This window comes from Ursus maritimus, unplaced genomic scaffold, assembly GCF_017311325.1.
Source record: "Ursus maritimus isolate PB19 unplaced genomic scaffold, ASM1731132v1 scaffold_25, whole genome shotgun sequence".
Taxonomy (NCBI): domain Eukaryota; kingdom Metazoa; phylum Chordata; class Mammalia; order Carnivora; family Ursidae; genus Ursus; species Ursus maritimus.
The window spans coordinates 3,055,284-3,076,781 of NW_024425008.1; the positions used below are offsets into that span (position 1 = coordinate 3,055,284).

The following is a 21,498-nucleotide window of genomic DNA, read 5'->3' on the forward strand; positions in this document are numbered from 1 at the left end:
CCGAGATGCCTAACGGAGCTAGCGGTGGGAGAGGCCTGGCTTGGGTGGAGGGCCCCCCACCCCCACCCAGGGACAGCTTGGAGGACGATGGGGGGGAGGGGCAGAGTCCTACACCAGGACTTAAAAGGGGACATCTCACAAGAGATCTTCCCTTGCAGCCCCGGGGAAGTCTAGCCAGCCAGGGGATAAGGAATTTAGAGTGCTTAGCACTTGGGTACAGTGAGCAGTCAATCAACATTGACCATCCTCATGTGCTGAACACAACAAACATCTTTACAAGACAGAAATGCAACCACTTTGGGTCAGTGTATGAATCCTTGTAGATGATTCCGATTTTTTCGATTTTTTAACAACTTTTAATTTTGAGCCTGTCATACAGAGCTGCAAAACCAAAGCCTGCTGCTCCGCTGCCTTGGCTCAGGGCCAAGTTGCAGAGTCTCTTGGATGCCAAGCGGCTCATCTCCTGGGGGCTCCTGAATGGTGCTGACTCACGGTGCACCCTGCAAGCAGCCTCTCTCCATCTGCCAGGTCGCTGCTGGGTATCTGGGTCTCAGGTGGTGCATGGTCAATTCAGAGTTCACTAACTTGCACCTAAAAGATTTCCCTCTTCACCTCTGTTCCTATACCAAAGGACATGACGGAGGTGGAGGGTGCTCAGCAGAGTACTTAGCACTGAGTAAGCATTCAGTGGTAGCTGTTGGTGGCGTTATTAGTATTCATTACCATTATGATCACAGCACAAACTCATTGCAGTTGCTTTATTTTTTTCTGGGAAGGTTATTTAGATCTGTTTGGGCATATCACACAAGGGTGGACTAATGGAGGGCTGGAGGGTGGGGTATTAATCTGTCTCCTTTTCCATGAGCTCCTTAAAGACAAGAATCATCTGATTAGTTTCCATGTTCCAGCAGCCCCTGGGGCTTGGCACTGGGTAATTGAGCAAGGATAAGCATATTGTATGTTTCCCAGTTTTCCAAAGATGATTTGGGGAAATCAAATCATCCCATCATCATCCTACCAATCAGGACTCAGCTCTGTGACTGTGCACTTTGATATAAAAATAACGCCTTTGGCTTCCATTCCTCCACCCAATTTAAGAAGCAAGTTATGAGTTTGAATTTTCAAAGGCCAATTAATGCTCCTTAAAAGAAACTGTCATCTCTAAACCAAGAATGTGGGCAGCCTGGACTCTCGCCCTTATGTCATCTCAGGGTAAGGGAGGAGATCCAGGTGGATGGGAGCTGGGGGGAGCTTTGGCCGGCAGACGTCTCAGCCCCTGCCTCGTGCATCCCCAGATGCAGAAGCCCATGGAATGACAGTACCAGCCCCTGCTGCTAGCAGAGGATCACTATTCTAGATAGATGCTCTCACCTAGGTCTCCCACTTGGTCATCCCAGCATTCCAGGGGGAATTATTTCGTCATCAGCAGCCAGCACCCACAACCGCTTGGCTGTAGCCCACCGTTTAGGTTGGTGTCATTTCCTGGCTTTACCTGACACCGCCTCTGCAGTCAGAGCTCCAGCCGCAACCTTCAGGCCCTTCTGTCCTTGTAAAGGCTAGTTCCTCTGCCAGAATGTCCCCTTCCCAACCTCCCCCTCCTTCCAGATTAGCAATGTGGCACGCCCCTCATGTCCTGCCCCTCTGAAAAATGTTCTCACTCTTCACAGGTATATCTTATAACACATAAGTCACGACTATATTTTAGCACTCGACACACTAGTCATTCATTCGTTCAACGCGAGAATACAGGTTAAATGCTTACTTAGAGCAATGTCGGTCACACGCTAACTGCTCCAAAAAAAGTTAGCTCTCGTCACTAACACCATTCATTCATTCATTCATTCATTCATGTGCTGTTCGGCCACAGCAGCGAACAAGACAGCTGTAGTCCCTTACCACCCCGCACCGCCCGCAAGCCAAGTCAAATTCCCATCTTTAGGGTTTGCGACGCGGGGAAACGTGGGGCCCTCCCAGAGCTGGGACTACAGGTCCCAGAAGGCCGCGCGGCGGCGTCGCCGGGGGCCCGCACGCGCGCATGCACAGCGTCGTGACGCCGGGACGGCGAGCGGGCGCTAGTGGCTGAGGGCGGCGGGTCGCGGGCGGGGCGGGCTGGCGGGCGGCGGTCTTTAGGGTGGAGCCGGCGCCCGCTCCCTTCAGTCGGCCGCGGTTAGCGGCCGGTGGGTTTCAGTCGCCCGTTTCTCTCGTTCGTCAGCTCGGCGCTCGCTCTCGTGCGGAGCCGCGGCCGCCTGCCCAGCGCTCCCCGAGGGTCCCGAGCGCGGCGCCATGTCGGAGCCGGGCGGCGGTGGCGGCGAGGACGGCTCGGCCGGCCTGGAGGTGTCGGCCGTACAGAACGTGGCCGACGTGTCGGTGCTGCAGAAGCACCTGCGCAAGCTGGTGCCGCTGCTGCTGGAGGATGGCGGCGAGGCGCCGGCCGCGCTCGAGGCGGCGCTGGAGGAGAAGAGCGCCCTGGAGCAGATGCGCAAGTTCCTGTCGGACCCCCAGGTGCACACGGTCCTGGTGGAGCGCTCCACGCTCAAAGGTGCGGGGCCGGGGGCCGGGCGTTGGGGCTCCGGGCGGCCGGGGTGGCGGAGCTGAGGAGCCGGGGGGGTCGGGGGGCCGGGGCCGGAGCGGTCTCCGGGCTGCAGGCGCCCTGCGGGATGGGTCCCAGGGGCCGCCCGGCGAGGCCGGCGCCACACCCCCTGTCAGGCGGGAGCCTCGGGGGTGCCCCCTTCCGGGTCGCGGGGAACGAAGAGCGGGTGCCCCTGTCTTGCCGTCACCCAAAACAATGGGATCGCTTTGTCTGCTCGGGCCTCAAGATGGCCGAGTTGGGTGGAGACAGCGTCTCCGGGGCTGAGCGCGGGCGGAGGCCGCATCCCGGCCTCCAGTGTCACATGAGCTTTTCGGTTTCGATTTGTGGCCAGGCCAGAGCGGCCTCCGGAGGGATGTGTCAGGGGCAGACCCGCGGAGCCGTGCGGAGCCTGGGTTCAGGGGTCGGAGCTGGGGGGAGCCGTGGCCGGCGGACGTCCTGGCCCTGCGCTGTGCGGACTCAGATGCTGAGGCCCGGGGAATGACAGGGCCGGACCGGGCCGCGAGCAGAGCATCCTGTTGTAGGTGGATGTGCGCTCCCAGGTCTGCCTCTTGGTCTTCACAGCGTCCATGCTGTCTGGGTATTTCCCTATTTCACTCGCGAGCAAACTCAGGTGAAGTGACTCGACCAGTCACCAGCTAATCCTGCTGCTTGGGCTAGACTTAGCATCTCAGTGTCCGGTGCACCGCTGGGTTTCACTAATCATACCCCTGTATTTGTGTGACACTTAGACGATCCTAATGGTGACCCTGTGATATTTGAATCTAGTTTACAGATTTATTTATTTATTTATTATTATTATTTTTTTAAAGATTTTGTTTGTCAGAGAGAGCGTGTGCACAAGCAGGGGGAGCAGCAGGCAGAGGGAGAAGCAGACTTCCCGCTGAGCAGGGAGCCCAATGTGGAACTCGATTCCAGGATCCTGGGATCATGACCTGAGCCTAAGGCAGACACTTAACTGACTGAACCACCCAGGCCTTCCTAGTTTACAGATTTTTTTTAGAAAGAGAGAGAAATTTGGGTTAGGCACCTACTTGGGGAGAGGGGGCAAAAGGTTTGCATATTCCAGCAGTCTTCTCGAATAGTGACCTCTCCAAAGCAAGGCTAGATTCATCTTGAGAATTGAACTTGTCTTCAGGGAGAGTTTCTGGACTCTGTAGGACCACTTGGTAGTTGATGGTGAGCGTATTTGACAGCACAGAATGGGTGTGGCACTGTCCATCTGGGAACTGAGGGGTGATGTCCAAGTAAATTTTAACCTTGGAACTAACGGATTGGCATTGTCTGAAAATGTTTGCCATGGAGCTTCTTACAATCTCAGAAAAGCTGCATGGGTGCCAATAACGGGATTTATACTGTCTCATCACCCCCCCACACACACACACACTTAAGTTTCTTTCTGATAGTTTGTTTCTTTCAAAACCTATTTCAGGAGATGCTTCATTGTAGCCTCTGTTTCTGTGAGAGGGTGAGAAGGTCAGTGTGTGAGAAAGAATATTTTTCTTAGACTCACATGGAATGTTCAAAGCAAATGAGCCATTCAGACATATTGAGACTATTAATGTTGCTTAGGGTTTTCTGTTATGTTTGGGGTTATGTTTTCCAGCATGGAAACGACTAGTTAAAATTTTTTTAACCCACCTACTTTTTCAGAAAGAGTATGTATTTGATGTATGTGATAGAACATTAAAGCATATAGATAAAGAAAAAATCACCTGGAATCCTTTGACCCAGATATAAACAGTGTCAGCATTTTAGAATCTGCCTTTCTGGTTATTTTTCAATGAATATGCATTATTTTATTTAAAAAATATCTTAATTTGTGTTAGGTTACTGTACTTGAGTAGTTTAATCTTGGCTAATCCTTGATCATATTCTTGATTATATTTTCATTGCACAGTTTATGTATTAAAATCGGTGATTTCTACCATGGGTCTCATTTCTTTTTATGGAAAAAAATTAAAAGTTTTGTTTTTGCTTCTAGACTTCTCATCAGTAATTGACTTTTCTCAAACATTAGAACTGAACTTTGCTAAAATTACTGGGGGGAAGCCCTGTTTCTGTAGTGTGGTTTTTAGTGCAAATCGTCTGTTTTCTTGATGGCACATTTTCTTATTTCAGCAAAGCAAATGTCCAAGCATCCACGTCTTGGCTCCATAATGACTTGCACTTTTGAATGTTGACTAAGGAATGAGAGTGTCTACAATTGAAATCCTGCCTCATTTCTGTATTTATAAAAATAAAAAAATATTTCTAGTATTTCAAACTGCCTGTAAGTTGTTTTTCACTTAAAAATTTTAAAGAAAGACTGTATGGTCCCATCAGTCTTATTAGCATCCTGACTAAACTAGCATAATTTAGACGTAAGTACAGACCCAGGTCACTTGATAGGCTTTCTTCCGGGTGATTTTTGAGCTGGTGTTGGCTTTGGCACCTTTGATCAAATGTGAGCATCCAGTAGCTAGTTACAGTGAAAAGGTAGGCTTGCTTTGTAATGTGGAAAACAATTGTTTAAATTGTTTAAACTGAGTAAAGACTGTCAAGAATGAAGTCATAATTTAGTGAACAGAAGAAATTGCTTTTATTTTATCCCCCCCCCTTTTTATGGAAAGAATTTTCCAAATACTTGCAATTGAATATAGAAGCATTTTCACATGAAGATATATACATTTTTAACCATCCCAGCTAGCTGTAAACTTTTCTGTTAAAGTACAGTATTCCTTAAAGTGTAGAATAAAGATTGCGAATTTAACGGTTTATTTTGATACTAAAGGAATGGAGAGTTGGTGGGAAGGGGAATGTTAAATTATAGCTCCTCTGATTTGAAAAAGAGAAATCTCTTCCTTGTAATTCCTGGCCTATAGAAAATTGTTTTCTTCGTAGTGTTCTTCTAAAATTACGAGCAGATAGGTGCTCATTACTTAATAGGCATTTTACAATTTTAATGACGTTCTGTAGCAGTTTTTACCTGAAGTGCGTTTTTGGTTGGGTGGTAAAGGTGGGAGCAGGTAAGAGGTGCTCCATCTTGCAGCTGGTGAAACTGGAGGCCCCAGGAGGGCTCCAGCTTGTTAGTGACCAGCCTGGGATCATGTGCTGTGGGGTTTTGTTTTTGTTCATGTTTGGGTATCTTAGCCTTGGTACTTTGTCTTTAAGACTGAAAATAATGGCTGCCTTTAGTCAGTACTTATCCTAAGCTCAGGATTCTAGTTTTTCCTCAAATACATAATTTAGGGGTTTTATCTCCTCTTCATTAGTGCAGAGATGGCTAGGGCTAGAATGCGAAAGAAAGCTAGAACTTTTTACAGTCCTCAACTTAGAGATACAGCGATGTGGAAGGTTTAATGGGGAATGTTTTTGTGGATTTAAAAAAAATATTTTCTGAGGACTTAATTTCCCTAAAGGATGAAGAAATGATGACTAAAAAGTATGTATTTCTGGCCTTTGCTTTGTCCCCAAAATGGTTAATAAAGTCACAGGAAGACTTTTCTGTAACCCCACACTACCTTGAAGCCCTAGGCCGGGAGTCCCTCAGCCTGGGTTCCTTCTGTCCTGTGCTGTCATGTGGTAGGCAGGGCCCTGCACCCTTCGTAGGACAAACCAGTCTGCGGCTCACTAGGTTTGAATATACAGTGTAGCATAACAAATGACATTTATGGGCAGCAAAGGGAAAACCATCATCACTTCTTTTTAAAAAGTAAAGGTGGAGGGGCGCCTGGGTGGCTTGGTCGTTAAGCTCTGCCTTCGGCTCAGGACGTGATCCCGGCGTTCTGGGATCGAGCCCCACATCAGGTTCCTCCGCTGGGAGCCTGCTTCTTCCTCTCCCACTCCCCCTGCTTGTGTTCCCTCTCTCCCAGCTGTCTCTCTCTCTGTCAAATAAATAAACAAAATCTTAAAAAAAAAAAAAAAAAAAGTAAAGGTGGAGGGAAATTGTTTGCCAGCATTGTCGCGTATTATGTGGGCTTTAATCCTCCCTTCCCATTGCTAACGGTGTTACAAATGGAAGTCTTCAGGTTGAAGAGAAAACTCAGACTTTCTCACCATGCCCTGAGCCTATGCCAGAGCAGGGAGTGGTTGTGGCAAAGAAGTCACAGCCCCTCAGAAGGAGGACGAAGGGGTGATGGGTGTCGAGGTGACAGGAAAAAGCACCGATGCAGGAAAGGGGGAAACTAAAGCAAACGTGAGAGAAAAAGGGGAGAACACCTATGATAGTGATCAACCAAAATAATGTGGTGTTAGTATGTTTCGGATTTTAAGAGGAAAAGAAGATGAAAGATAAGGAGAACCAGGAACATGTAACAAGGAATTTGGTAGTTTGGACCAAAGAGAACACCTGGCTACCTTTGCTGGATGGAGAAGATACTTGCCCTGAGGCTGGGAGAAAGCAGGAGGGAGGGGGATGAGGGAATGACCAAGGACACAGGGAGCTGGGCAGCCTCCTTTACCAGTCGCGGTGCCCCTCTTCCCTTGTGCGTTCACCACACTTTGTGAAAGCACACTCGGTCTCCCTAGGGGAGAAGTCCGAGTCTTAAGGTGATTGAATGCACATCTTTTTTATATTTCACTAAGTGAGACGTAATGCTCACCTAACTCACAGTGTAATGATGCAAATCACTGTGAGTTTGAAATACATTAAACTGGTCTTTCAGTAGAAATACACGCAGATTCATGCTAAGTGACATTTTGTTGAACATCTCTAGAAATTCAGGTGACTCTCAGAAGTTAACGAAAGAAATGTCCACAGGTCACTAAATGTGTATCCATGTGGCTCGCAGCAAAGGACCTGGTGAGGCGGCCCCGCACTTTCTGCACTGGTTCTTCGGTTCTGGGGGTGTATTAACAGGCAGTGCACTATTTATTTGGCCCTTATGTGTTAACCAGTAATGTTAGCAGCAGTAGGAAACGGATTCGTAAGCGGTATTGCCTGATAAAATACCCAAGGTTGTGTTACCTATAAGCTTCTAAATATAGCACGATTAATAGCGTCTTTGTTATTAAGAATTAACTATCAAGTGTCTTTCCTCTGAACAGTTAAAAAAAAAGTTTCTGCAGAAGTAGAATGTTACACTATTATTTGGAAGATGTAATAATTTATAGGGAGGCAAAAAGGTTAAATTATTTGGCAGTTTATAAAACAATGACAGGTTCTTTCTACTAGGTAGGAATCAGACATACTCAGACTTCATTTGATCTCTTTTTATGGAGAGCAAGCATTAAAAAACTAATGTGAAATGTATTCTGTGACTTCCATAGATTATTACCATCAAAAGAAATGAGGGTTTTAACAAAGCGATAGAGGATACCTATTGGATATCCGTGTCTGAGGATTGTGTCTTTGGGTGTGCCTTCCCGAGCTCAGGCAGTGTTCTGCATTGCAGTATTCCTGGTGCGGAGCTGGGAGCTGGGCGTTCCCAGCAGTGCTGAGACAGAGCAGAGCCGTGACTCATCTCAGGGCCTGATGCCCAGTTCCTTTAACCCTGTTTGCCTTAGGAAGTGCAGGCAGCGTGGCTAGATGCTGCATCCAGTTGGCGTGTTTTCTGTGTGATATTATTTATATACATGGTGAATTTTGTCTCGGAGGAAGAAATGATTCAAAATTAACATACCATGCTTTTAGTTATATTAGTGATTTCCTTTCACGATTATAAAATGTTACTTTTCTGGGTACTGTTTGGATGCTATTTTGATGGCATATATTTTATAAAATTCATAGAGCAGATTTTGGAAAATTGAGGGAGAAAATATTTTATAATCCTACCACCCTGACAACTGTTTTAGTTTGGGAGTGTTTCTTTATGATCTGTCCATGTGCTTGCATTTTAGAGATTGCAGTCATATGTGTGGTTGGTTTCAGGCAGTGTGATCTGTCTTGTGGTATATCCGCATTTTGGTAGTTAGAAAACCTGATTGATTTGTTTAGTGTTTTTTTTTTTTTAGTTTTGTTTTTTTCTTTTTTTTAAAAGATTTTATTTATTTATTTGACAGAGAGAGAGGCAGCGAGCGGGAACACAAGTAGGGGGAGTGGGAGAAGGAGAAGCAGGCTTCCTGCTGAGCAGGGAGCCTGATGAGGGGCTCGATCCCAGGACCCTGGGATCATGACCTGAGCAGACGCTTAACGACTGAGCCACCCAGGCGCCCCTAAGTTAGTCATTTTTTAAAAACAGCTGGGAAGTACCTGGCATACTAGGATACTTGGCCACCTCCTCTCACTTCCTAAAATTATACTAAAAACGATATTTTGGAAGAGTTATTATCTTGACAGATATACTGATATTTTTTTTAGTGTAAACTTTGTTTTTGTCTCATCTTAAAGCTAAGGAAATAAATAGCTTTTGCTCAGACCCTGTATACCCAGATTTTCATAGTTGTTGGTGCATAAAGAAACTTTATAGACCGCCTCATTTAATATCCACCCCCTCCTCTGCTGCCCATTGTATTTACTTTTTATTTTTTTTATTTTAATTCTAATATAGTTAACATACAGTTTTATACTAGTTTCAGGTATATGGTGAATCAGCACTTCTGTACATTACTCAGTGTTTATTGTAAGTGTGCTCTGAATCTCTGTCACCTATTCCACCCATTTTCCATTTCATGAATTTGAAACCCAGAGGAAGAAAAATGACTTTCCCAGGATTACTTCACTAAGTAATCACTTTTGCTCTTATGTCATGACTTGAAAGTGAAGGCGAGCCACACATATACCGTGATAGTCCTTGGGTAGAAGTTTTTGCCGGTACAGATATTCCATAACAACGTACCATTGCAGAGATAGTTCAGCTGGAGCGTCTATGCATCGAGTGGATTAGCACTAGATCTAGAAGTTTGAATTATTTCCCATTCTTACAAATTTTAAAATTTTCAATTGCAGTTTTTTAATTATTTAGTTTTGTTCGGGGGCATTTGGGTGGCTCAGTCAGTAAAGCGTCTGACTATTGATCTCAGCCCAGGTCTTGATCTCAGGGTCATGAGTTCAAGCCCTGCATTAGGCTCCATGCTTATTCTGGAGCCTACTTAAAAAAAAGAAAGAAAGAAATTTTGTTCACATGCATCTTGAGCTAGCTTACTGTTGCATTCCAGTAAGCTTTTTAAAATGACTACCGTGCATGGTGTTTGCTGTGTGGAATCCAGCATGGTCCCCGCCCTGCAGGGGCTCACCTTTGCAGAGGAAGATGCAGTCATAAATCGACCCCAGAGCAGGCCCAGAAAAGTGGTGTGAGAGCAGAGGGGAAGGCTAGGTGAATGCCTCTTGGTGACCCTGGGGATGTTTGTTAATAAGGATTTTCTTGATCGGTGTTTGCACTTGGCTGGGGCGTTTAACCAGGGCTGGGGTGGGCCACGTGCTGGGGAGGACCCTGGGTTTGGAATCACAGGTTTCTGAATTCTCACTTTGTCCCTTTCCAGACATGTGTTTGGGGGCAGTTTACTTACATTTCTTACTTGGAAAACATGGGTAAAAATAGTCATGCCAACCCCCGTGTTGTTGTGAGCGTTAGATGTGTGATAGACCTAAAGTACTGAGTAAAATGCCAGTCCATAGTGAGCGTTGAGTGAACACCTGAGCAGAATACCCAGAGAGGGAAGTGGGAAGCGCCTTCTGTGTTGGGAGTACAAGGGAGACTGCCTGGAGGGGGTGGTGAGCATCAGTGTAGGGAACACCACCTCGCACTGCGCGGGGCCAGACGCTGATCTAGTGCTTCCAACACCCCAGGCAGGCCCGTGCCTCCGACTTACAGAAAAAGAAATAGAGGTGCAGAGAAGTTAACTACCTTGCCCAGATGACACAGCAAAGTGCCTGGGCCAGGAGTCACGGAAAAAATGGGTAGGAAGGGAAAAATAGGTAGAGCCAAGTCATGTGGGGGTTTAAATGTCAGGTTGGGGGTAGGGTGAGCAGATGATATTGACATGAATTTGATATCATATTTACTACAATTTGTAGAGGATGTTGGTGATGAAGGAGAAGAGGAAAAAGAATTCATTTCCTATAATATCAACATAGACATTCATTACGGAGTTAAGTCCAATAGGTAAGTAGTGTGAATACACTGTTGTTTCGGATTATAAATTTGTGAGAATTGAATGTAGATCTTAATTGACTCAGACGAAGACATTAAGAAAACATTCAAGATTTCTGCTGTTTAAATTCATGTATTGAATTTAAAATAAATTAGTTGAATCACCTTTGATTTAATGTATTGAAATTCAGAGGATTTCCAAGTCAGTATAAATTCTAAAATATTTTTATTTTAATTGCTGTGTCATGGCATCCATTTTAGGTTTGAGCCAAAATGTACTTAACATGTATAATAATAATTCTCAGATTATATCTGGATTTTCTTTATTGTAAATAACTAGTAAAAACCTAGTAAAGATTCTTAGGTAGAGGTCTCATTCTTTTTAGTGTAAATCCCTAAAGAAAGCGTTACTGGTTCAGATGCAATGTGCCATTAAAGTCTTTAATGCATGTTACCAGATTTTTCCCACCTTCCAGAAAAGCGGTGTCAGTTTACACTCCAGTAGACATATCCAAATTTAAATATGTAAGTGTTTAATTTACACAGCATTGGCTTTTGAAAAGTTCTTATTTTGCATAATTTCAAGCCTTGAAGAGTCACATGACTCATGAATGCTATATAGTTGCTATCAGAAGCTGTCGTTAACATAGCCATGTTTGCATCATCGCTTTTTTCTTGAACCATTTGAGAGTTATAGGCAACCTGCCCCTTTATCCCTAAATACTTCAGTGTATTTCCTAAGAACAGGGACACTTCTATTCATAGCCTTGTTACAGTTTTTAAATTTTTGAGAAGTATAGGCCACTGGTGATTAGATTTATTTATGCATTTTGGGCAGGGATGCTATTATGACTTTTTCCTTCTCTATGTGTCACATCAGCAGGCTTCAGTGACTTTTTAGAATAACATAAAGTATTATGTGTAAAGTACTGGCCTGGGAACAGAAAATTCAAATACTAATTTTTTTGAACTATTTTAACTATCTTTGAGCACCTGTTATGTGTAAGATATGGCAGTAGGTATGCAGAGAAATAAAACCTGGTTCCCCAGAAGCTTGTGGTCTTTGGGGAGAAAGCTTGGCAGACACACAACTAACTGTACTACTTGGCAGAATCTTAGGGGTGCAGAATAGCACGAACCATGGAGATTGGAGAAGGTGATTCTGGTTAGGGAAAGTCCCGTGGAAGAGGTTATGCGGGAACTGGGTTTTGAAGATTACTTGGAATTTCAGCAGATGAATGTAGATTTCTTAAGCAAAAACACAGTGGCACATCACGTTTAGAGAATGGGACATTTATTTTAAGTTGTGTCTTGGGTGGGGAAGAGGGTACATAGCAGGAGATAAAACTGGAAGAGTTGATTTAGGCCAGGCTATGGGGGCCTGGAGTGCCGTCTTGCCACATTAACCTGTGGGTGACTATTGTTTGTTAAAGCTGATGTGTGACTTAGTGCCATAAAGGAATGGTACAAATTAGCATAAGATCAGATTTAAGTATATCATGGCTTGTAACTTGGAGTTACTAGGGAGGTTCGTTTGAGTGAGGCCAAGATTATTAACTCAACCCATATATTAGACAGATTAACCATTTGCCTGGTTTCGTGGTCACATACCAAAACTTTAACCTGATTCAGTTCTCACATGAGTAAAGGAAGATAAGCAGTGTGTTTCCCTATTAGAAAAGCAACTCTTTAACATGTTCTTTGTATGACTTTCAGATGAATTTTTAATTGTGTGCAACACACCAAGGGTGACAGTTATTAAAACTGATTAGGAATGAGGCTCTTTGTTCTAATTTCTTCTTTTGCTTTATTTTAGCTTGGCATTCATTAAACGTACTCCAGTAATTGATGCAGACAAGCCAGTATCTTCTCAGCTCCGAGTCCTCACGCTCAGTGAAGACTCACCATATGAAACCTTGCATTCTTTCATTAGCAATGCGGTGGCTCCTTTTTTTAAGTCCTATATCAGAGAGTCTGGCAAGGCAGACAGGTAAAAACCATTTTTCCTTTGTTGGTTTGAATGTCCTGTTTCACTTAGTGTTCACAAGACACCATGAAAGATAATGTGGAATTTGGGAATTGGGAGGGTAAAGCTAGTAAACCAAGAGGATATAAATCTGTTGCCATCAATAAGATGTATATTATTAATGTTTGACAGACCTAAAATAATAGGATCTTTTGGAGACCCAACAGCTCACTAAAGTTTTGAAGTGTTTGTTAACCTTTTTAGGGATGGTGATAAAATGGCTCCTTCCGTTGAAAAAAAGATCGCAGAACTTGAAATGGGGCTCCTTCACTTGCAGCAGAATATTGAAATTCCAGAGATCAGCCTGCCAATTCATCCCATTATTACAAATGTTGCAAAACAGTGTTACGAACGTGGAGAAAAGCCAAAAGTTACAGACTTTGGAGATAAGGTTGAAGACCCAACTTTTCTCAATCAGTTACAATCAGGAGTTAACCGCTGGATCCGAGAAATTCAAAAAGTAAGAGCATGGTATTGAGTGTGTTGTATAAAGTACTTTGTTCTTTAATGTCTCTGAGAAACTGGTCTGAGTTTTTGTGAATGAGGTGAAGTGTCAGATGAGGTTAGCAGTGCTTTCCATGGTCCTGGGACGGCATGCAGTTGTTTAAATATTAACCCTGAGAGAGTGTTGATCACAGCTGTCTTATACCTTTGCTTTCATTTATTAAACCACTTATAATGGACAAGGAAGGAAATCTACTTGAAATATAAAAATTACGTTGTAATGCATGTGTTTAGTTAATGATACTTTCCTACCTTTATTTAAATAGTGAATACTCTTGAATGTTATTTATCCTTAAAGGTGACCAAACTTGATCGAGACCCTGCCTCAGGAACAGCCTTGCAGGAAATTAGTTTCTGGTTAAACTTGGAACGTGCGTTGTACCGCATACAGGAGAAACGAGAGAGCCCAGAAGTTCTCCTTACTCTGGATATCTTGAAACACGGCAAGCGTTTCCATGCCACTGTCAGTTTTGACACTGATACAGGTAAAAACTAGAACCAATAATATGATCAGTAAGTTGTGGATCTGGCTTTTGAGCTTTCAGTGATTTCAGTGATGATTTCAGTGAAAGTCAGTAGATGGACCATCCAATGATTTTCCTACATACGTTCCTTCTCCTTCTGGAGTTTTGAGAATATAAGCCAGTTTCTAGGCCTGAGTAGAGTCCTGGGAGTTTCCCTCCTGTTTCTCAGTTACTTGGTTCCTTGAGTAGACCGTACTTTTTTAGTATAAAGTCAAGTGTGCTTTTGACAATCCAGGCAGGAAGACGGTTGACATTAAGCAGAAGTTACTTGCCCACAGGACTGTGGAAGGAGAGCTGGACAGTGCTTTCTCTTCCTCTTTTACCTGCCCCTTTTCCCCATTCTCTGCCTTCCTCCCTGTCCTGAAAGTGGTCAAGATAGATTTGGTTTTCTGTATGCACAGCAGTGTGAGTGATGTTGTATTAGCACATGTGGACACTCAAAGGTTTGAATTGACCGGGCATGGTTAGGCATTTCTCTACAGCTCTGCCCACCAGAGAATGTTAGAGCAAGGAATTGGGGCTGCAATACTGGTCATGTTCTCGCCCTCCAAAAAAGGCATGCTGCCCACGTTATAAATGTTAGAGGAAGCTCCAGGTGGCAGTCTTCCAGTTACATGGATCACATTGCACGTGTTACCTGGGCATTCACTAGTGCTGAAAGGTATGCCTTGAAATTTTGTTTTTAAATACCTCTGGAACTTACTTCTTTCCTAATACTTTTTTTTTTCTTTCTTTTTTTTTTTTTTTCTTAGTCTTCTGCTGGAGGAGTCAGAAAGTAGACTAGACCCAGGTGCTTCTGGGCTTCTGTGTCCATAACACATTCAGCTCACATGAGCCACGGGTGTACCATTTATATTTTTACTGTTCCTAAGGATGATAACATTGTAGTTTTTCTAAGCTTAATGTTATTCGTAGAACGTTTAGATGGTACGGAAAGCAATGAACTTCATGGGGCCGCCACCCACAGCCTTTAGAGTATGGCGTGAGTTGACTGATATTCTTTAAAAAGCGGTGAGACCATCCGTTAATTAACAGAGGATCATCCTGTTAATAACATGTTCCTTTTTTTCAAATATCATAGTTTCTGTGTCACTCACTCTTCGCAACAACAGAAGGTTCCGTTGTGAGGCTGTATTTCAGTTTACTTGCCCAGGGTTAGGCTATAAGCAGTGTCCTCTTCATTGTATTCCTTTTCCCTAATGAAGGTATGGTTGACATATAACGTTATATTATACCTGTATTACTTCAATGAACACCATTAACCGTTTCTTTGTTAATCTAGGTCTAAAACAGGCTTTGGAAACTGTGAATGACTACAATCCTCTGATGAAAGATTTCCCTCTGAATGATTTGCTGTCTGCCACTGAGCTGGACAAAATACGGCAGGCACTTGTCGCAATTTTCACCCATTTGAGAAAGATCCGAAACACAAAGTATCCCATTCAGAGGGCACTGCGTTTGGTGGAGGCAATTTCAAGAGACTTGAGTTCTCAGTTACTCAAAGTATTGGGCACGAGAAAATTGATGCATGTTGCTTATGAAGAATTTGAAAAAGTAAGTTTTAATACATCAGAAAACCAACCCGAGGGCACGGAGATGAAAACATGCTGTAATAATAAGCTGCCTTTCGTAAATTATATCCTAGGTGATGGTCGCATGCTTTGAAGTCTTTCAGACTTGGGATGATGAATATGAGAAGCTTCAGGTGTTACTGAGAGACATTGTCAAAAGAAAAAGGGAAGAAAACCTGAAGATGGTGTGGCGAATCAATCCTGCTCACAGGAAGCTCCAGGCCCGCCTCGACCAGATGAGAAAATTTCGACGTCAGCACGAACAGCTGAGAGCTGTCATTGTCAGGGTCCTGAGGCCACAGGTATGCTTCACATTTTAAAAATACGTACATGAGTTGTTTTTATAACCTGCTTTCTTTTTCTGAGAATAAACTACTTCCTTCTGTTCTGCACCAAATGCCTCTTGAATTCTATTTGCATCCTTTCACTGTCCTCTCTACAATATAGTGATTCTGTATTTTCAGTACAAATCTTCTCCATCCATTCATCCCTTCCCCAAAAATGCTTGAACCCTAGAGCCAGACTCCCTGGGTTTTAAATCCTAATTCCACTGTTTAACAAGCTGTGTGACTTGGACATGTTTTTTAAACTTTTTCCCAGATTTCTCATTTATAATTGCATATGTCTGAGATTTATTAAAAGAATTAAATGATTCCTTTTCTTTGTACATGCTTTTTTTTCTTCTTAATTCGCCTGTCTTTTCCTTTACCAATGATTTTTTTCCTTTAAAAACTGCAGCCCAGAAATATAAGGTGGACTAATACACAGTTGACCCTTGAACAACATGGGGGTTACTGGTGCCAGCTTCCTGCGTAGTTGGCAATCTATATGAGACTTTTGACTCTCTAAAAACCTAACTACTGGGGCACCTGGAGCATGCGGCTCTTGATCTTAGGGTTGTTAGTCTAAGCCCCACCTTAGGTGTAGAGATTACTTAAAAATAAAATCTTAGAAACAAAACACAACAAAATTTCTCCCTCTGCCCCTCACCCTGCTCTCGTGCTCTCTCACTCTCTCTCAAATAAACAAATAAAATCTTAAAAAAAAAAACAAACAGTAGCCTACCGTTGAGCAGAAGCCTTACTGATAACATAAAGAGTTAACATATTTTGTATGTTACATATGTTAGACACTGTATTCTTACAGTGAAGTAAGCTAGAGGGAAAAAATGATATCAAGAAGGTCATAACGTAAAGAAAATGTTTACTGTACTAGATCCAAAAAAAACCTGTGTGTAAGTGAATGTGTGTGTAAGTGGATGTGTGTGTGTAAGTGGATGTGTGTGTAAGTGGATGTGAGTGTGTAAGTGGATGTGAGTGTAAGTGGATGTGTGTGTGTAAGTGAATGTGTGTGTGTAAGTGAATGTGTGTGTGTAAGTGAATGTGTGTGTGTAAGTGGATGTGTAGTTCAAACCCGTATTGTTCAAGGATCAACTATATATGGACAGTGGCATCGACTCTGCGTGGGGACACATGGGTGTTCAGTCTGTAAATCTTTTGCCGTCCTGTAGTTTAAAAATTTTTGTAGTAAAATGTTGGTGGGGGGGGGGGTCCAGTCTAGAAATCATGCCATCCAGGAAGCTTCGTTCGCTGTGTAGGAGGGCCTGCTATTTGTAGTAAATTGTTAATAGTGAGTCCTCAGCATCTTTTCGCTCCGTGCTCACTGATCGATGTGTGCAGGCATGCATGTGTGTGTTGGCTTCAAATGTTAGCCCTCTATTTTATCTGTGAGAGATCTGATTCTAGTTCTGATTCCTTCTAGCCTCAGGTTTCTTAACCCTTTTTTCCCATGTACCTCTTCTCGTATACTGTATTTTTAAAAGATCATTTTGTATTTTCTTTTTATTTGTAAATCATGCAGTGTGTGTCCTTTATATCAGTAAAGTTTATGATAAGCTTACATGTGCATGCATATGTTCTCAGAATGGTTTTATTGGAGTGTTTATTCCCATTGAATCTAACTATTGAGATGGTTGGATTCAGAGCTGTCATTCGTGGTTTGTTTCCTGCTTGTCTCACTTGTTGCTCCTCTAGTTCTCTCCTGCCTCTTCTCGTGTTATCTTGGCCATCTCATTTTAATTCCTCTGTGGACCCGTAGCTGTATGCCTCTGAATTTTCTTTCCTAGCGATTCTCTAGGGATCACAGTGTGCATCTTTCATTTATCATGGCGTGCGCAATACTGACTTCCAGTAAACCGTGGGAACCTCCTACCACTGTAGCTCCCTTGTCCCCTTGTCACGTGTATTACAGCTTCACATGCTGTAAACCCAACAAGGCCGTGTTGTGAGTTTTGTTTTAAGCAGTCACATTCATTTTAGAAAAATTAGGAGAAGAAAGAAGAAGAATATACATAATCCCTTAACGTTTGTCCACGTGTTAACATTGCCCAGTTCTCTTCATTCCTTCCTTTGGATCTGACTTACTGTCTGGTGTGTCTCTTCCCTGTAGTTAAAGGAATTCTGGTAGTATTTCTTATTCCATAGGCCTGCCAGCAACACATGCCCCCATTTTGTGTTTACTAGGAAAAATATTTCACTTTAATATTGGAATGATGGTTTCACTGGATATCAAATTCTCAGTTGACAGTAAGTTGTAAACCTGCCCAGACTTTTCATTCCTGCAGGGCTCCCCAAGGTCTCCAGTGTGTGTGTATAGTTCATTACCTTGGCCCTTCTTGGGCTCTCCCATTTTCAGAATCTCCCCTTTAAACTTACTGCTGTTCTGCTCCCACCAGCAAAGCTGCAGGTTTTCACTGCCTGAGCTGGGGGATGGGAGCACCTCCAGGCAAGAAAGCCAACAACTAACTGTTACTTACCTGATTTGGTAGCACCTTTTTTATTTTATTTTTTATTTTATTTTTTTTAAGAGAGGAAGAGGAGGGTAGGTTGGGGGACAGAGGAAGAGGGAGAGAGAGGATCTTAAGCAGGCCTCCAGAGCCAGCATGGAGGCCAACACAGGGCTCAATCTCACAACCCTGAGATCATGACCTGAGCCGAAATCAAGACACTTAACTGGCTGAGCCACCCAGGCGCCCCTGTTTTTGTTTTGTTTTGTTTTGTTTTTAGAGAGATGATTTGGTAGCACTTTGTCATGAGAAAACATCTGAGGTTGTTGGTTGCCTTTGCTTGTTTTCCGTTGTCCTGAAAAGGCTATTTTTAATAATTTTGTTCAGCTTTTGCCCTCATACTACCAGGACCAGGAGTACTCAGAATGTTTTTAAATGCATAAAATAAAAGAAACAGTTTTTACAAAGAAACAATTATCTGGGTTGTGCTCTAGTAATCTGTGTGCTTCTCCATGAGCGCATAAAATAGCAAGATCTAGTGACGGGCCGTATTAATGCCATAATTTTGAAGTAGTAATGAGCGTAAGCAAGATCTTAAGTTCAAATGTGAGACGCCTGGATGGCTAGATGGGTTAAGCGTCCCACTCTTTATTCCAATTCAGGTCATGATCTCAGGATCCTGGGACCCGCCTCGAGCTCCCCACTCAGTGGGAGTCTGCTTGTCTCCCTGTCCCTCTACCCTGCCCCCAACTCGTGTATTCACTTGTGCTTGCACTCTGTCTCTCTAAAATAAATATTAAAAAAAAAAAAAGATCTGTACAAATGTAATGTGATGAAGTATTTTTTGGTGACAATTATTTGTGACTGTTGTATGCGTTCATAGTTGGAGGAAATGCTAAATTTTAGTTAGGGGTTAATGAAAATAATGATGATGATCTCCACCAAACAAGTTCCCAGACCATCTGAATTTTCTCCAAGACATCTGTGGACCCAGATGAAGGCCCCGCCTAGCTTTGTAATTCTGCGGGAGTGTGGGCAGGAGATGGGTGTGGAAGTCTGACACTTCCTGAGGTAAATGCTCTGCTCTGTGGGAGCTTCAGGGACCTGAGCAGGGGAATTCTTCCCTGTTAGTGTAGCCTTTATCTGTCCCTCTGCTGTGGTGTTTACCCATGGATTATAACTAGAGTTTTAAAAGTCAAAAAGGAAGACTCTTTACGTCAGATGCTGAGTTTATATGTAGTGCTCCTGTGAATTACTGAGCTTCCCAAAGCAGTTTTAATTGTAGACAAAACTTTGAAGAGACAAGTACCCAAAACCCAGGTTTTAACATGTTATTTTAGTTCAAGAACTAAAACTACATTGTCAGAAGATCTTTACATGCAGAGTTAGAATATACTCTGTCATATTTCTCATAGTTTTGTTGCATTGTGGTTATAAAATGTTTGGCTAAAAGTTAAAAACCCGCAGGTAGGACTGACTGTGTTGGGCGGTGTGTGCTCCTGGTGTCCAACAGAACAACAGCCTTCGTGCAATCAACATTTTTGTCACGAGTCCTCCTCTTTCAGGTCACAGCAGTTGCACAGCAGAATCAAGGAGAGGTCCCCGAGCCTCAGGACATGAAAGTAGCCGAGGTTCTCTTTGATGCTGCGGATGCGAACGCTATTGAGGAGGTCAACCTTGCATATGAGAACGTCAAGGAAGTGGACGGGCTAGACGTCTCCAAGGAAGGCACGGAAGCTTGGGAGGCCGCCATGAAGAGATATGATGAGCGAATCGACAGGGTGGAGACCCGGATCACCGCTCGCCTTAGGGATCAGCTTGGCACAGCCAAGAACGCTAACGAGATGTTCAGGATTTTCTCCAGGTTCAACGCACTGTTCGTTAGGCCTCACATCCGTGGGGCCATCCGTGAGTACCAGACCCAGCTAATCCAGCGCGTGAAAGATGACATTGAGTCCCTCCACGACAAGTTCAAGGTCCAGTACCCACAGAGTCAGGCGTGTAAGATGAGCCACGTGCGCGACCTGCCCCCAGTGTCGGGCTCCATCATCTGGGCGAAGCAGATAGACCGCCAACTGAGCGCCTACATGAAGCGTGTGGAGGACGTGCTGGGCAAGGGCTGGGAGAACCATGTGGAGGGCCAGAAGCTGAAGCAGGACGGGGACAGCTTCCGCATGAAGCTCAACACTCAGGAGATCTTTGACGACTGGGCCCGGAAGGTGCAGCAGCGCAACCTCGGTGTCTCGGGGCGCATCTTCACCATTGAGAGCACTCGCGTCCGGGGCCGAACCGGAAACGTCCTGAAGCTGAAAGTTAACTTCCTTCCAGAGATCATCACGCTTTCCAAAGAAGTTCGAAACCTCAAGTGGCTTGGTTTCCGAGTCCCACTGGCAATTGTGAACAAGGCTCATCAAGCAAACCAGCTCTACCCATTTGCCATCTCGCTGATAGAGAGTGTGCGCACCTACGAGCGGACCTGTGAGAAGGTGGAGGAGCGGAACACCATTTCCCTCTTGGTGGCCGGCTTGAAAAAGGAAGTGCAAGCTCTGATCGCAGAGGGCATTGCACTGGTGTGGGAATCGTACAAACTCGACCCGTACGTGCAGCGCTTGGCAGAGACTGTCTTCAACTTCCAAGAAAAGGTGTGTTGTACTTTACTGCCCCCCACCCTGCAGGGTCCCGGGAATGAACTAAACACAGTAATAGCTCACTCATTTAATGGGGTAGTTCTCCCATAGGAGGCGTTCCTGGCAGGTAGAGCATTGGGCCTTGTGAGCTGAAGGGGAGAAGAGGCCCTTTTACATACTGGGCTGTTGGATAGTGGTGGGGTTCTGGCAAGACCGTTAAGTAACAGCCTGAGTTTAGACACCAATGGAGAGGGGAAGGACACAGGAGTCTGACCAAGTGAAATGAGAGCTTTATTACTGATATAGCTGCATGGACAGCAGGGCTCTAGATCTGCAGCCGTGGCCCTTGCTGTCAGTCCTCCCCAGACCCAGGCTTCCTTCCCAGACCCTAGCGCAGCCGGACAGTTGTAAGCCTCCTGGCCCTGAGCCTGCTGCTGGGAGCAGGTCCGAGTGAGAGCGTGGGTCTGCTACACATGCTGGCTACTCATGGAAGAACTCCTTTGCCTGAAACATATGTTAATTGAGAAGAATATACATAAAAATAAAGGGATACTATGAATGGTGTTTTAAATATTAAATATACCTTTCTTTAGGTGGATGACCTGCTAATTATTGAAGAAAAAATAGACCTGGAGGTCCGTTCCCTGGAGACTTGCATGTATGACCACAAGACCTTCTCCGAGATCTTGAACAGAGTCCAGAAGGCTGTGGACGACTTGAATCTGCACTCCTACTCCAACTTGCCCATCTGGGTCAACAAACTTGACATGGAGGTGAGGGATGGGTGGTTAAGGTGCTCTTCAGTTTTCTGTCATCCCTGTTTTATAAGCTTAGTAGTTTGTCACTGAAAAGCATTTTCCCA

General features: G+C 44.1%; 1 protein-coding gene across 3 annotated transcripts in view; it reads left to right on the forward strand.

Annotated features, from left to right (window-relative positions):
• The first annotated feature begins 2,110 nt into the window (after positions 1-2,110).
• Positions 2,111-21,498, forward strand: part of DYNC1H1 (dynein cytoplasmic 1 heavy chain 1) — a 68,406-nt gene continuing 49,018 nt past the window's right edge. For all 3 annotated transcript variants that reach the window (XM_040641397.1, XM_040641398.1, XM_040641400.1), the window contains exons 1-9: positions 2,111-2,539; positions 10,524-10,611; positions 12,416-12,589; positions 12,830-13,085; positions 13,428-13,614; positions 14,936-15,207; positions 15,299-15,526; positions 19,575-20,651; positions 21,230-21,409. In XM_040641397.1, the coding sequence (XP_040497331.1) occupies positions 2,284-2,539; positions 10,524-10,611; positions 12,416-12,589; positions 12,830-13,085; positions 13,428-13,614; positions 14,936-15,207; positions 15,299-15,526; positions 19,575-20,651; positions 21,230-21,409 (2,718 nt within the window). In that variant the 5' untranslated portion in view covers positions 2,111-2,283. The remainder of the gene's footprint in view (positions 2,540-10,523; positions 10,612-12,415; positions 12,590-12,829; positions 13,086-13,427; positions 13,615-14,935; positions 15,208-15,298; positions 15,527-19,574; positions 20,652-21,229; positions 21,410-21,498) is intronic.